This window comes from Oryza brachyantha, chromosome 11, assembly GCF_000231095.2.
Source record: "Oryza brachyantha chromosome 11, ObraRS2, whole genome shotgun sequence".
Lineage (NCBI taxonomy): Eukaryota > Viridiplantae > Streptophyta > Magnoliopsida > Poales > Poaceae > Oryza > Oryza brachyantha.
The window spans coordinates 9,431,372-9,446,054 of record NC_023173.2 but is presented as its reverse complement, the minus strand read 5'-3'; the positions used below and the strand labels follow the sequence as shown (position 1 = coordinate 9,446,054).

Sequence of the window (14,683 nt, the reverse complement as noted above, 5' to 3'; positions counted from 1 at the left end):
CAGGCCTTATAAGTAATATAATCATCTTGCCTCTACTGATAACGACCGGCTGAGGAACCAGCCCCCTAATGCTATTTCACAGAATGACCTATTTATATTCAGTGCAGGTATTTTACCTGGACGACTATCGTTGTCCCGTCCACCATCGTATAAGTGCCCTGCAAGCTTCACTGAAAAAGATTTCAGCACCACACCATCCGATGGCTCATGCTTTAGCACGATCACGATTTGTTGGAATTGATTCCACGCTTCTAGCAAATCCAAGCACCCAATGTTCCTTTCTTGATGCATCGTATCTATAAGCTTGAACATCACACAAAGGAGCCAACAGAGCCTCTATCTTCTTCTTGCAATCTCCATCTTCAGGCACATCTGTAAGTTTAATTTCCACTTTTGTTGAGCATTCCTGATAGGGCCTACCGTTTTCGCTGCACCATTTTGTCTCAGCACTCGCAATTGCTGTGCCCTGCATCCTGCCATCGAAAGCATATGTAGCAGATACATATAAAGATCCCTCAAAAAAGGTTGATTAGAAAACTGATTCCGAAGAACAACATCATGCCAACACGCTGTGACGGTTGCCCGCCACGCGTCGACGTTGGTCAAGTAACGATCAGCAAAAGGAACGGCCATGCATCGACACATCTAGCAAACTCACTAATCGAATATAACACACCAAAGAACCCGGTTAATCCCCTTCTCTAGATCGCCACTGTTTATCCTCTCTCCTAAAACGATCAGCAGAAAATAGCAAGATAGACTGCAGTTGCAGTGGATATGCAGGATCTCTCGATACAAACCTGATCTCAATCGCCGTCGCCTTCCGCCCAACCAAGCAGATCTTTGATCTCTTGCCGCCGCTTTCGTCAGTGGTTTTTTTAGCCTAATTCACCCCACTGTTCACTCGATATCCTGCTCCTCACTGCATCCCCTCCATTGAAAGCCGTCTCTTAAACCATTCGTTGCCGGTGGATAAAAAAGCTCAAAATAAATGCTACAATACCAGTAGAGAGATATTTACACATACACCGACATATAACAGAATCTACTAAAACACCACACTCACACATTCCTGCTTCTCCCTCTAGTAGGGTACAATGCAGAGTGGACACGTTGGGTTGACGAAACATCGCTCTCCCCGTCCGTCCCACTGCCCGTCCGACCCCACCGCGTGGTCTGTTTGTTCTTCCTCTCCCTCAGTCTCTCTCTGCCTGTGCCTGCCGTCCGAACCACGGAAAGGCCGCCCCAATCGCGCCCACCGACGCCCACCATGGCAAACCCCCGCCTTGCCCGTCGCCTCCCCGCCGCCGCCGTCCTCCTTCTCGTCCTCCTCGCAGGCGGCGCCGCGGCCGATGACGCCTCCAGCGACGACGACCCGGGCGTCCCGCCGTCGCCCGGCTGCTCCAACAAGTTCCAGCTGGTAACGCGGCCCCTCCCCTCCCCCGCCCCCCAAATCCGTTCCGGTTTTCCCTTCCTGGCTAGGTCGAGGTCGGGGTGGGGTGGTTCGTGGTTAGCCTGCTAGTTGGTTTGGAATGGGGATCTCTTTGTTTTGGGCGTGGAAGGGGGGCATTTGTGGATCTGCCTCCGTGAGTGCTTGTCAGTAATGGCATGGGAAATGATCTTGAGAATTTGGTTGAGTTGTTTCTAGGTGGATTGTGCTTCTGGGTAGTGGGTAGCAAACGAGGAGTTTCCGAGCTTCATGCTTTAGCTGTGTACCTGGAGTCATGGCTATAGTTGGAAATGCGTTTTCGTTCATTGTTGCTCCTGTTGGGATAGTCCATTTCTGATGGCCTGAACAGTTGAACTAAACAGGGATAATTGATCATGTGCTTCTGTTGAGATGGGCGCTCCAAGTTTCGGCACACGGTGGAAGCCAATTAGTTTTGTGCCAATTTTTGGTTGGTTTAGCTCTATATTTAGACTGAACTGGACCTTTCTATTTGCAATTTTCATTTCTTTTTGGGAAAGCACCCAGTTATGCGCCTGTCTTGCGCCTGCTGCCAGCAACATATCACAATATACCGTAAGGTCCGGCTCGAACCATCAAACAGCTGAACCAATTCCCCTCCCTGAGGAACCATTGAAAAGCTTTCTCAAATGATGAGAGACTATGAAGAGATTGAACAGCAAGAACAAGGAAGAGAGTAACAGAACAGGTTACCGGACAACAGTGGTGATGGTGGCGAAGGATATGAGGAGTCAGTACAGAGATAACAAGTTTCGGTCTGTGCTGTCGTGATGTTTTCTTTACTTGGGTCCTCCAGATGATGCTGCTTTGGTGACATGGTGCTGCCACTGAATCGCCTCCACTGAATCGCCTGGTAGATGAGAGAGGGGAGATGGTCTCAACTGTTCAATGGCTTGAGCTGAACAAGCATATGGTGTGTTGTGTCTAGCAAGAGGAAAATGGGTACACCACCTGGTTCTTAGCAAAAAGAAGTTAGTGGGAAAAAAATACATTTTGGTACAAAGTGGCAAGGGTAGAGTTAGACCAACTAAGAAGTGGTAAGAAACCAATTAGTTCTCACAGAATGGGAAATCCTAGAGTTCATACCTGAGCCGTGGCATATGATCAATTATCCCGACTAAAATATATGTTTCATTTGAATGGGCAGTTCTCACTATTCGATTATGATTCCACTTTACTGAAAGAGTTTAGAACAGTGAATGATTTGACCTGCTGCTTAACCTGCAAGGGGCGTTAGGATCATGGTGGTTAGTTAGTTCATGCCCACTTCTTTTTATTTGGTTTGGTCATTTGCACAAATTCCAGCCATAAATGTTCTGCTATGACTTCTTTTGCTTCAGCCTCTAAATCATTCTCAATTGATTATGGTCGAGTGACCATTATGACACGAGTTAAGTTTGATACCTGGAATGCATTTAAGATTGTAACAGAACAATAATTTGAAATAGGTGGAGGTATCTTCCCATTGTCTTTTACACCATTATTCGCCTTCTATCGGCCATTGTGGGAAATTGTCTTATGAAAATAAAGGCTACCATTTGAAATATCGATCAACTCCTATTGCCATCTTAAACGGTGACAAAACCCTTACTGCAAATTCATATGGATGCACACATCAACTCTTCAGGCCAATGTGACAGCGCGATGCTTCCATTGACCTTTTAGGCCGATATGGCTGCATAGTGCATGCATTGGCTTTTCAAGCAGATATGACCACATGATGCATGCATCAGCTTTCCATGTTGATGTAACAACACTTGTAAGGTGCACTACTATTTGTGGAGCATACTGCCACTCTTTTCTATCTGAAATGGCCACAACATGGCACATTGCTACCAGATCCCTAAACTAAGTCCGTGCACCATACAGATCTATTCGATTTAGCTTCTGGCCCAACTTAGTGCAATGCGCCCTCTCACACTTTGCGTACCTATCAGTCCCATGACAGAGTATTATGTGATGTTTACCCCTTTAGACAGAGTAGTACATACCTTCTTCCTTTGGAGCAGTAGTTACTTTGGAGGAAGCCATGGCTCTTTCATACTGGATGCAAAGGTGCAAGTATTGGGGTGGTTTGTTCTCTATGTGTTTCCCCTCCCCCTGTGTTGAATGAGGTATACCTGTACGATGCATGGATTTAGTTCAGGGATGTGGTAGCATTGTGCTCTATGTTTACTACTATGCATTGCGTGTATGGCACATTTTGAACAACAAATGCATGTCAGCATGCTCTTCGGATACCTTATGCTCTGCCTATGTGGTCTCATCAGTGTGAAAAGTTAATGCTTGTGTGATATGGTTACATCAGCCTGAAAAGTTAATGCGTGTGTGCTGTTGTTACATCGGTCTGAAGTAAAGAGGTGTAATGAGGATGGTTGAGAAAGGACCCTTTGGCCTAGTCGAGGACTCAAGGTGTCCCTGAACCCAACTGACGTGGTGGCGCCATGGAGGCAGCTGTGCCACTGCCACCACAAGTCCACAACTCCACAAGGGTAGGGGAGAAGAGGGAGAGAAATAAGACTATTCTTTCTTTCTTTCTGAAGAGAGATATAATCACACCTTGCATAGATGGGATTACTTGATCCTTAAGAAGCATACCTAACATCGAGGAAAACTCACTAACAATCTATTTCTATCTCCAACCACACGGGAACTGTTCATGTGCAGTATTGCCAGCCCTAGAGGAGGCTGGATGCTGCTTTGGGCCCTAATGAGCTGCATATAACATGATGCATGTGTCCATTTGAAATGGTAACTGCTAGATTTCTTGCTACATTGGCAGTTGATCTTAACAGATTTATTCCTCAACCACCACCATATCCCACTGTGTTGATCCTCGTCACCAGCGTTTGTTGCCTAGTCTCTAGTCAGTGCATACCCGTCCTACTAGCGATTAGCATCTAGATGAACACTGCTTATCACCAACATATTTATATTTTATGTGATGTTTGGAAATGTTAGGAGCTCGTGTTTTCTGGTGGCATAGCAAGAAATTAAATTTTTGCCACCAAATAACTTCTCTTGTCCCAATGGATTGCCACCAAAATCTTTAACCTTTAGACCTTTTCATTTTAATGTTCCACAGCTGTACATGTTAAACTTCACCACAGATCAAGCTCTCAGGTCTATTCCTGCTATTTGCAAACAAAGACCTAAGTAGTTCCTTATTTATTGTTGCTGCCATTCTGTTGGATTGGGCTACCACGTACACATGCCAGCCTCTTTGTAGTAATCTTGTCTAGACAGTTTTGGATAGTTCAAAGGGGCTACTTAGGCTAGTTCATAGTTTTGGTGATTAAGTAAACGGATACTCAATGTTCAGGGAGTCAAACTGTATTTTTCTTCTAGTGATGTGTCTGTGGTAGTTATTTTGCATGAGACCCTCACATACTGTGCATGTAACCTGTTGGTGCCCAATAAAAGTTACAAAAACACTTACCTATACTTTAAGTTTTGCAATATAGGTTTCTAATCCTCAAGATTTTCTCCAGGTTAAGGTGAAGAATTGGGTGAATGGAACTGAAGGCACCACTGTTGTTGGGTTGAGTGCAAGATTTGGAGCTTCCATCCCTAGGGATATTCACAAAGCTCAGAAAACATTTGCAGTCCTTGCAAATCCACTTGATTGCTGTTCCAATTCGACATCAAAGGTTTGATTTAAACACCAACTATATCAAACATATTAACAATTGGGTTCTTTTTGTGAAGGACTGTTGTAAATATTTTCTGAAGTAATCCTTGCTTTTGCAGCTAACAAATTACATTGCTATAGCACAACGTGGAGAATGTGCTTTCACTGCTAAAGCAAAGATTGCGCAGGCTGGTGGTGCAGCTGGTTTGTTAGTTATAAATGACAATGAAGGTATGAATATATGAAATATATTATATCTGTTCTGTTTGTACTCATAATTTAGATACATGTGTGGGACTCTTTTTCACTCAACAATTCATCTATCTAATTTCATTTTTCCAGAACTTTACAAGATGGTTTGCAGTGACAATGATACTTCCATTAATATTACAATACCTGTTGTAATGATACCACAGGCAGCAGGAAAGAATATGAAGGGGCTCTTGGATCATGGAGCATGGTGTAAGTCGCTTAGTTACACATTCTTAAATTTCCTTTCTAATGCTAAGCTTTATCCATATTCCATTTTGCTCTTTATATTGCCAGTTGGGTTTCTTTACTTAAATATCTCATGTCGCCTACTTCCATGGTTCCATCTATTGTAATGGTGAATTGTATTTTTCATCAGGTATATGTTGTCAACTGACAAAAACAGAATATAACTTGGTTTGAATTCTTTCTAGCTTATACTTCAAGGAAACATGATGCAATAGACCGTATTATAAGAAATCCTCTTGACAATATGGCAACTTGCACTGAATGCTTAACATTCCAATATTGTACTAAGTTTTAAACTGTAAAAGGCAAATTATCTGTGTTGAGTGTTGAAGTTTTAATCGCTTCAGCATGCTCTCCCATGCTCTCTCGAAAATTAGAGCCTGCGGATGGGCTGATGTCAAGGTGATTTCAAAAAACCGGATCAGGGGAGAAATTGAGTACTTGACTTTAATTAGAGTTTGCTGGGATCATTTTACAGATTATAATTGGAAGAATTTGGCATAGATATTCACTTATCAGTCTCCTTACCCTGAATTTCTTCTTTGAAGTTGTACTTCTTTAAAAACGTATTAAAGTTTTAATTGCATATGACTTATATCCCAAACTTCAAATATGTGAAAACCAAACATTTTCTAAAAAAAGATTAGATGAAAAAGAAAGAGAAACTGCCGATAGCCAGAAGCCAATTACTAAAGTTTGGTGCATCCTGCTTTGCGTTTGGTTCTGGGTTTTAAAATGATCCACAACAGTTTCTGCAGTCTGTTGACAATATTTTTTAAGTTTAAGGGAAAAGGGCTTGTCAGGTGGTAGGTTGGTGCCTGGCCTAGGTTGGTTGAGTATAAAACAGGGAAGGAACAAGGTGGAGGTAGCTTGGTGCGAAGCAGCATCTGGCTTGGAAGAGTGATCCGCTGGAAGCAGATTAATTAGCATTCCAATGATGTGGCGAAATGGCAGAACTGATGGTGGAGGAGAAAGTCATGTCTATGCTGCATGTCCAAAGCTGGTGACGGTACAGCTCCCTCTCTAGAATTCCTGGTGCCTGATGACGCAGGTCCCTCTCCAGAAATCCTGCACACCTACCTTTTAAGAGAACCAAATGGGCCAGCTGCCCAACTGGAGCTGCGCTTAGTGACATGCACACACACATATATGCACTCTCTCACACACAAAAGCAAGGTCACTTGACTCCCTGCATCAGTAGTAATTTAAGGTACTGTCATAATTGAGTGTTTCAATTGTTACAACTCTTTGTGTTGAGTGCTGTGCTGTGACTGCTTAAGTGGTGACTGGTCTAAGTAACATTGTACTTTTGAGTTAGTTTATAGTACTACAAAGTATGCATGCTAACAAGAGTTTTCTTTTGCTACAGTGGAGGTTCAGCTATATTCACCAAATCGACCAGTTGTGGACCTCTCAGCCTGCTTCTTGTGGATAATGGCTATAGGAACCATAGTCTGTGCTTCACTGTGGACTGAATTTGTTGCATGCGAGCAAGTTGATGAGCGTTATAATCAGTTGACACGGAAGGTTTTGAATTTTGTGCCTTATCTGTCTATGCAAAACTATATGTCAGTTTAGTTTCATATTTTCACACACATATGGGAACAAATTCATGCACATTTTCTCTTGGCACCACTCTGCAATTTGTATGCTTAGTTGCTTACAATCTGAATAAATTTTGCCACGTTAAGTGAAATGGATCAAATACTTTGCATAAATAGGCTGTATGTGATGCAGATTGCAGTGGCACTAAACAATGCCATTTGAAAATACAACATATGTTGTTGCCAGGCACATGTTTTTGCTGAAGGTTCTTTTATATCATATTTTTGTAGTGTATCACTGGATTATGTTTTACTGACAACTTTGTTCCTTTCATGCTGAACAGGATGGGCCTAATTCCGGAACAAGCAACAGAGAAGATAAAGATATCTTTGAGATCAGTGCCAAGGGGGCTATTGTTTTTATCATAGTAGCTTCAGTTTTCCTCCTCCTCCTCTTCTACTTCATGTCATCTTGGTTCATCTGGCTGCTAATTGTGTTATTCTGCATTGGTGGTATTGAGGTATTTTCTCAAATATTTGTTCTGTGCATTGTGCTATTTCTGATTTGGACCATCTTACTTCTTTCCCTTTTCTTATTGAATGTTGAAGTATACATTTTCCCTATTGTCCTTTGTTGAGATTCAGTTATGAGTTTGACAGTGATTTTTATAGGGCATGCATGTTTGCTTGGTCACACTTCTCACTAGGTAATAAATGAAGTAAATTAGATAAAGAAATTTGATCAATGTTCTTCCCTTTATTTACTTTTCTTTTTCTTATTTGATGTACTTCATCTAGCAGGATTTTCAAGAATTGTGGACAGAAGACCGTACAACTCCCCTTTTTTGGGGAAGTGTTGACCCTTTCTGTTGTGATTGTACCATTTTGCACTGTATTTGCAATTCTTTGGGCTGTCTATCGGCATACTTCCTTTGCTTGGATAGGCCAAGATACCCTTGTAAGATAAATTTCTGTTTGTTCTTGTGTTCTCTTTCAATATTTTATACATGAGCTTGTATGATGTGCTTCTCAATGGTAAAAGTTTTTTTTCTATATTTTGCTTCAATACCATCCAAATTGTATGCAATTCTGGATTCATATATATGTCCATATAGTTAAAGTTTGGATTTACATGATAGGATGATATAGAACAATTGCTTTTATTTAACACCAGACTGCATAGGCTATAATATTCTGAAGTCGATCTGCATCCAGGCTGTATGTTTCCAGTTGGCCAGCTAAATAGCTAATATGACTCCCTTGTAGAATTTGCACACTGTAAAATGGTTGTTTCCTTTCAACATATTTGGTTTGAAGAACTTTTGCATACATATGCTATAATTGACATATTTTTACAAAAGACATATGGGGTCATAATTCAAAGAATCTCTTTGGGTTAAGCCGCATCCATGAGATCACGACTAGCAGGAATTAGTACGGAATGAACCTGTTGATAGATCACACACCCTTACTGGTTATTAGGCTTCACATGTAGTTATTTTCTGCAGAATAGAGGTTTAGAGCAAAATGCTGATAATAGCATGCTCATTTCACACTATTTTGATTGTTTGGTTTAAGATAAGATACCATAGTTTTGACTTCCTAAGCTGGATGTTGAATCAATATTTCTGCATATGTCAAAATTCATGTTGTTTGGGTGTTCCATTTTATTTTTGAGATGTTCCTATTTTGATGTGTGTAGTTTTCTTAAGAAGAATATATGTTTTAGTTGGGCATTTTTAATTATTTGTACATCAGATGTTAAATTCTTGCCTTCTGTATCTTCACAATGTGCTAGCAGAACCTTTGCAAAATCAAGTACATATGATTTGACCATGGGTTTATTTGTTGTGTTCAGGGCATCTGCTTGATGATAACTGTGCTTCAGATGGCTCGCTTACCAAATATCAGGGTATTGTCATATCTTTGATGTCCTCCTACTAAACCTATATGTTTCATATGCCCATCAGAAGTATTCAAGACCTATAACTTTGCAGGTTGCATCAGCTCTTCTTAGTGCTGCATTTGTGTATGATGTCTTCTGGGTGTTCATTTCTCCTCTTATATTCCACGAAAGTGTCATGATTGCAGTAAGTGCATGATTTTTTGGCAACAAACTTTTTATTAGTTACTGTTTAGTACTTCAGATTTACAGAATGGTGGTAATAGTATCATTGTATACCGCATACATGGCTCATGAATTTATTATTCTGCCCTCATTGTTTCGCTTATGCTTGTAAGACAAAATTTGAATTTGAAAACTTAACTTCAAAGTAGATTTTGGTTTTTTCTATCATAGTTTATTTGACATCATTTGCTTTTAGAACGATGAGAATACATATGCAAAAGTTTTACTGACAAACTATTTTTAATTGCAAATATGCAATTTCACTTATGCATATTATAAGCGAAACGATGAGTCTAAAAATCAGATGGTGGCACATGCTTACTTATAGTAATAGCCTACTCCCTCCATCCCACTTGTAATGTTCAAAATTTGTCGTAAGATATAACTACTTATACTACCCCCACTGATCACACCTCCCTCCTAATTAAACCACCAATGAAAGGCATCTTAGTCTTTTATCTTCATACTTAATCTCTTCAAGAAAAGCTAGAGGTAGCTTGTTTTGTGTTTCAATCTAATTCGAAAGCATTCACTCGAAGTTAGAAAATTTGGAGTATAAGTTTGATATGTGTATCTTCAGTGAGACCTGTCCTGTAAGATATGTCTTATATCTGTTATTGCATGCTAGTTAGATATGATTCCGTTGAAACTGTGCAGGTTGCTCGTGGTGATAACTCTGGGGAATCAATTCCAATGCTCTTGAGAATACCTCGTTTCTTTGATCCATGGGGTGGCTATGACATGATAGGCTTTGGTGACATTATCTTCCCCGGATTACTAGTTGCATTCAGCTATAGGTATTGTACTTTATATAATGCTGCAATATAAGTTATAACTTCTCTTTTTGATGCCTTAGTATAGGTTATGAACTATCAAAAGCTTTAGGAGTGCCTAGCATAGGGTGTAACTTATTTAAAAGCAAATGACATTATGAATGTAAGCAGAAAATAGAACTCGCCATATGAAAGCAATATGCTAATTGGCTCCTCAATTCTGAAAGTTGCTATCAAGTTTCATGATTTGTTTGATTGCTACTGAAGTTAGTGTACCATGGGACCAATATTTTACATGGTGGAAAAGAAAACCTAACTCCATCTTTCTGTTTCAATTAGTGACCTTTTGGCGCAGTTATGTACCAAGGAACATAAAGTCAATTAGCAAGTTTAGTTTGATTCCGAAATTTGCCTTACGAATATATTGATAATGCCAACAGTGCCACTTGTCTTGTTCATGGAATTAGATGTCTATTTGGATATCACTAAAGCTTAGCATTGTCTATAGCGCAACCTTACCAAAAATTTGATTTCGGCAGCACATTGGTACTCTTGTTGGTAATAAAACAAACACACCTTTTATAGCCATTTTTTTTTCAAAACTTAAGGCATCAAACAAACTCTTCCAATATTTTTCTGCTGTTGGCTAATTATCCTCTATTTGGCTTGTTCAAAATAAAGTATGTTCTGTTGTAGCTGATTCACGTCGTAATTTGACTTATCAAGCAGAATATAATTAACATTTTAGGATTCTAAAGATAGAAATACAGTGGTCTTGGACTGAATTTACCTGTTCTTATTTTATCCCTGTATGATGGATTTGACTCTTGTTTGAACATACAAGGTACGATCTTGTATATATGCCAGCATTTGGTCTGATGGTTTCATTATTTAGTTAACCCTTTCCATCTGTAGTGTTTACTTATAATTATTTCAATTTCCACATATTTCATCATTTTTATGCCATATATCATTTGGATACCATGTAGATTTGATAGAGCATGCAAAAAGGGTCTCTTCAATGGGTATTTTCTATGGTTGACAGTGGGATATGCTGTTGGTAAGTTGTTGATTCTTTTTATCCACTTCTATATTTGACCTATGTTCTATGCTCTATGCTGTACCTTCTGTGGCATTGAATCTATTCCTTTGTGCCATATGCTCTAATAGTTATAATGAACTACACAAGCCTGAATAAAAATATAAATAGTAATCAATGGTCATGGTTCCCAAACCATCTCAGCCCCCTTTGATTCACGAGAATTTCATAGGAAAAACGTGGGACTCTAGTTTCTACAGGATTCGGCACTGCAGAGTCCTTTGATTCACATGATTGTAGCATAGGAAATTGGATGAAGTTTTCCTGGGGAGCTTATTGAGAATCATAGGAAAGAAAACATCCACTCCAACCTCTTTTTTCCATCATGCGTGCGTAGGATGGAGGTAAATGACATGCAAAATCAAAATCCATAGACTGACAAAGTGACAAGAGGTAAATGATATGGTAACTATTATACACTTCCTAACATTCCTTTTTCTGTGATATTCCTATACCCTTTCAAACAACTACTTCCATAACTCCCCTATGTTTTGCAGTTGCATTCCCATAGGATTCTTATGTTTTTCCTGTTCCTATATTTTCTTGTACTCTGTTTCAAAGGAGCCCTAAGGGGGTTGGGAACTTCTTTCCTAGCACACAAAATGGAGTGGTGGATTAACGCATGATTAATTAAGTATTAGCTAAAAATCTCAAAAAATCGATTCATATTATTTTATAAAGCACCTTTCCTATAGATTTTTTTGCAAAAAAAAAGAAACACACCCCCTTAGGACTAGTTGAAGCTGAGAGATGGTAACGGGGACCCAAGACCCGATGGGTATTTACTCTATTAGGGTATAGGTATGAACTAAATATATCACCCGTCGGTATGTAATCGGGCAAATACCTTTACCCGATGGGTACGTGGGTATGGAAATATTCTTATAATCCCCATACCCGTTTACTCATTAGTAATAAATACCCATAAGTTTAAATATACGTCATGGTCTAATATCAAATTAGCCTAGCCCATTAACCAAAATCATTAACCAAAATCCTAGGTATTTAAGCCATCTCTATCTTTTCTACCACACTATATGAATATGTGATGTCTTAAGTATTAGTGTCTACTATAATATAGTATATGGGTAACTCGATGAGTAAAGTTTACCCAAGCAGGTATGGATCTGGGGAAATTTTCCTACCCACGACGGGTATGAGTATTTTGATGGTACGAAATTTTACTGGTGGGTGTGGGTCTGGGGTAGCAATACCCGATAGGTATTTACCCATTGCCATCCCTATTGAAGCCACATGGGAAATTCTTACCGTTCAATCATAAGGAAATATCTTTGTTTTCTTCCATTTTTTCTTTTAAGGATGAAAAATATTAAAATCATCGTCGGTTTCCAATTAAAACCAGACAAAATAAAAGGATTTTAGCTGTTTTTTTGAGTAAACGGCTAAATTGTGTATTTTGAATGGTTTGAAAAAACAGTGGAAAATGGATTATGCATACGTGCCATCGTGGTATGGAATAAACATGTGTTTTGGAGAACTTGGATGTATTGTCATTGAATTACATTTCTTTCATGTAGGCCTTTTCCTCACCTATCTTGCGCTTTTCCTGATGGACGGGCATGGTCAACCTGCGTTGTTGTACCTAGTTCCATGTACATTAGGTAAGTATATCCATTGTTCCTTTAGCACTCAATCTTGTCTCGTTTTTTCTTTCCATATGAATGTAGTAATTACAAGTGATGACTTAAATTTTTTTCCTTATTTACAGGGCTTATTGTTATACTTGGTTGGCTAAGAGGTGAGCTTCATGATCTATGGAATTATGGTAGAAATCAAACAGAAAGTTTAGTCGATGAACCATAAAAGGATCTCCACATGCTAATGACATCCATTGAGATACTAATTACCCAGTGGATCATCTGGAACAATATGAGAAGTGTACACAGTTTACCTTTGCAAGAAAAGTTAGATGTAATATGATTTGCTTACCTCTAGTATATAGTTTTATACGAAGTAGTACTATTCAGAGCTGCGTTGTACTGGAGTATAAGTGTTACTATACCCTTCACATTATTGTTATTATTATTTTAAAACGAGCAGATTCACTATATCCGTGTTTCTTATCATTTCTTGTTTGTAGATACAAGGCTCAGTTGGAAGTACTTTGTATATATTTCCCGAACCTTTTGTGATAAAATTTAAAAATATACCCGTGTGTGTTATAATAACGCTGTTAATTTTGGCCATTAATTTCTCATGAAATATCTATGAAATCAAAATTGTGTGAAACCACATCTAAGTATGAATTAATCGATGTAACTTTTATACCTGATATGTTTTTACTAGTTGGTTGGTCAAAATATTTAAAGTTTTACCAATGATAATCAAAATATGCCCTAGAAAAGTGAACCGAGGTAATAGTTAAGGAACAAGTGTGCAGTACTTATTATTTACATGGATAGAAGTTGCTATTAGTAAAACAAACTAACTCATGTGTGAAAGAAAACATAATTAATACTGCCCGAAGAGCTCGATCAGATGAACTGGCCTTCTTTATTCTGTTGGACAAACGAAAGCCGCCGTTGGATTCTAAAGGGTTTTTCTCACCTTAAAAGCTAGCTAATAAGGTGAGGGACTTTCTCACTTATATCCTAGGTCATTTACCCTTCCATAAACAATGTGGATATAGGTGGCCAAACGGGCCGCCCGGCACGGCACTAGCACGACACTATTAGGCACGGCACTATCTGGCACAACACTATTAAGCACGGCAGATCATCCGTGCCGTGCCCATTAGTGCAGCCGTGCCAGCACCTAGACACTAGCACGACACAAAGTACCAAAAACAGGGCCGTGCCGTGCCACAAGGCACGATAGTGCCAGTGCCGGCACTAGCACAAAATGGCTAACAGAAAATGGTACTCAAACTTATCAGAATTTCATGCACAACATCTATTTTCATAGGAAAAAAAGCTAAACAAGAGACACGCAAGATTTCAAAATACCAATTCATTAGGAGCTCAATGCAATGGCTGCCTTATTAAAAACCTATCAAGGTAAAACTCACCCTTGTGAGAAACCCTAGACAGGAAAAGAGTACAGCCAAGCTCCATTTAAGGGTTTTAGAGTTCATTGTCTTACTCTTACATCAAGAACTAGTCCAAGTCCACTAGTCCAGCTCCAGCAGGCCAGCAGACACATAATATTGCAGTCCCATTACATAAATGTTCATGAGTCAAAATAAAGTTCTTCAAATGCTTTTTCAAGCTCCTTGTCCTCCACATCCTGTTGCAGCCTTGCTTCAGCAGCCTCCCAATCCTTTATGCAGGTAAGCATCTCTACCATTTCAGGCTTCAGCTTCCTTCGGCGCTCCTCGATGATTTTACCAGTCATACTAAAAGTAGATTCTGAAGATATAGTAGATACAGGAACAATTAAGATATCTTTAGCCATGATTGAGATTACTGGATATGTAAGTTTGTGCTCATGCCACCAGTTCAAGATGTTAAAGTCATCAGTTAGATGATTGACAGTGTCACAGTCCAAGTAGGACATAAGTTCAGAAGCACTAGAAGCTGATG

At 39.5% G+C, this 14,683-nt stretch overlaps 1 protein-coding gene across 1 annotated transcript; it reads left to right on the top strand.

The window, feature by feature from the left end:
- The first annotated feature begins 1,178 nt into the window (after positions 1 to 1,178).
- On the top strand, positions 1,179 to 13,212 carry LOC102717567 (signal peptide peptidase-like 2). Its single transcript, XM_006663341.2, has 14 exons — positions 1,179 to 1,420; positions 4,960 to 5,118; positions 5,219 to 5,330; positions 5,442 to 5,561; positions 6,967 to 7,124; positions 7,486 to 7,662; positions 7,814 to 7,848; positions 7,943 to 8,099; positions 9,000 to 9,053; positions 9,139 to 9,231; positions 9,927 to 10,066; positions 11,032 to 11,102; positions 12,680 to 12,763; positions 12,871 to 13,212. Exons 1-14 carry the CDS (start codon positions 1,271 to 1,273, stop codon positions 12,963 to 12,965), a joined length of 1,605 nt encoding a protein of 534 aa, XP_006663404.1. The 5' UTR covers positions 1,179 to 1,270; the 3' UTR covers positions 12,966 to 13,212.
- Positions 13,213 to 14,683: the final 1,471 nt, after the last annotated feature.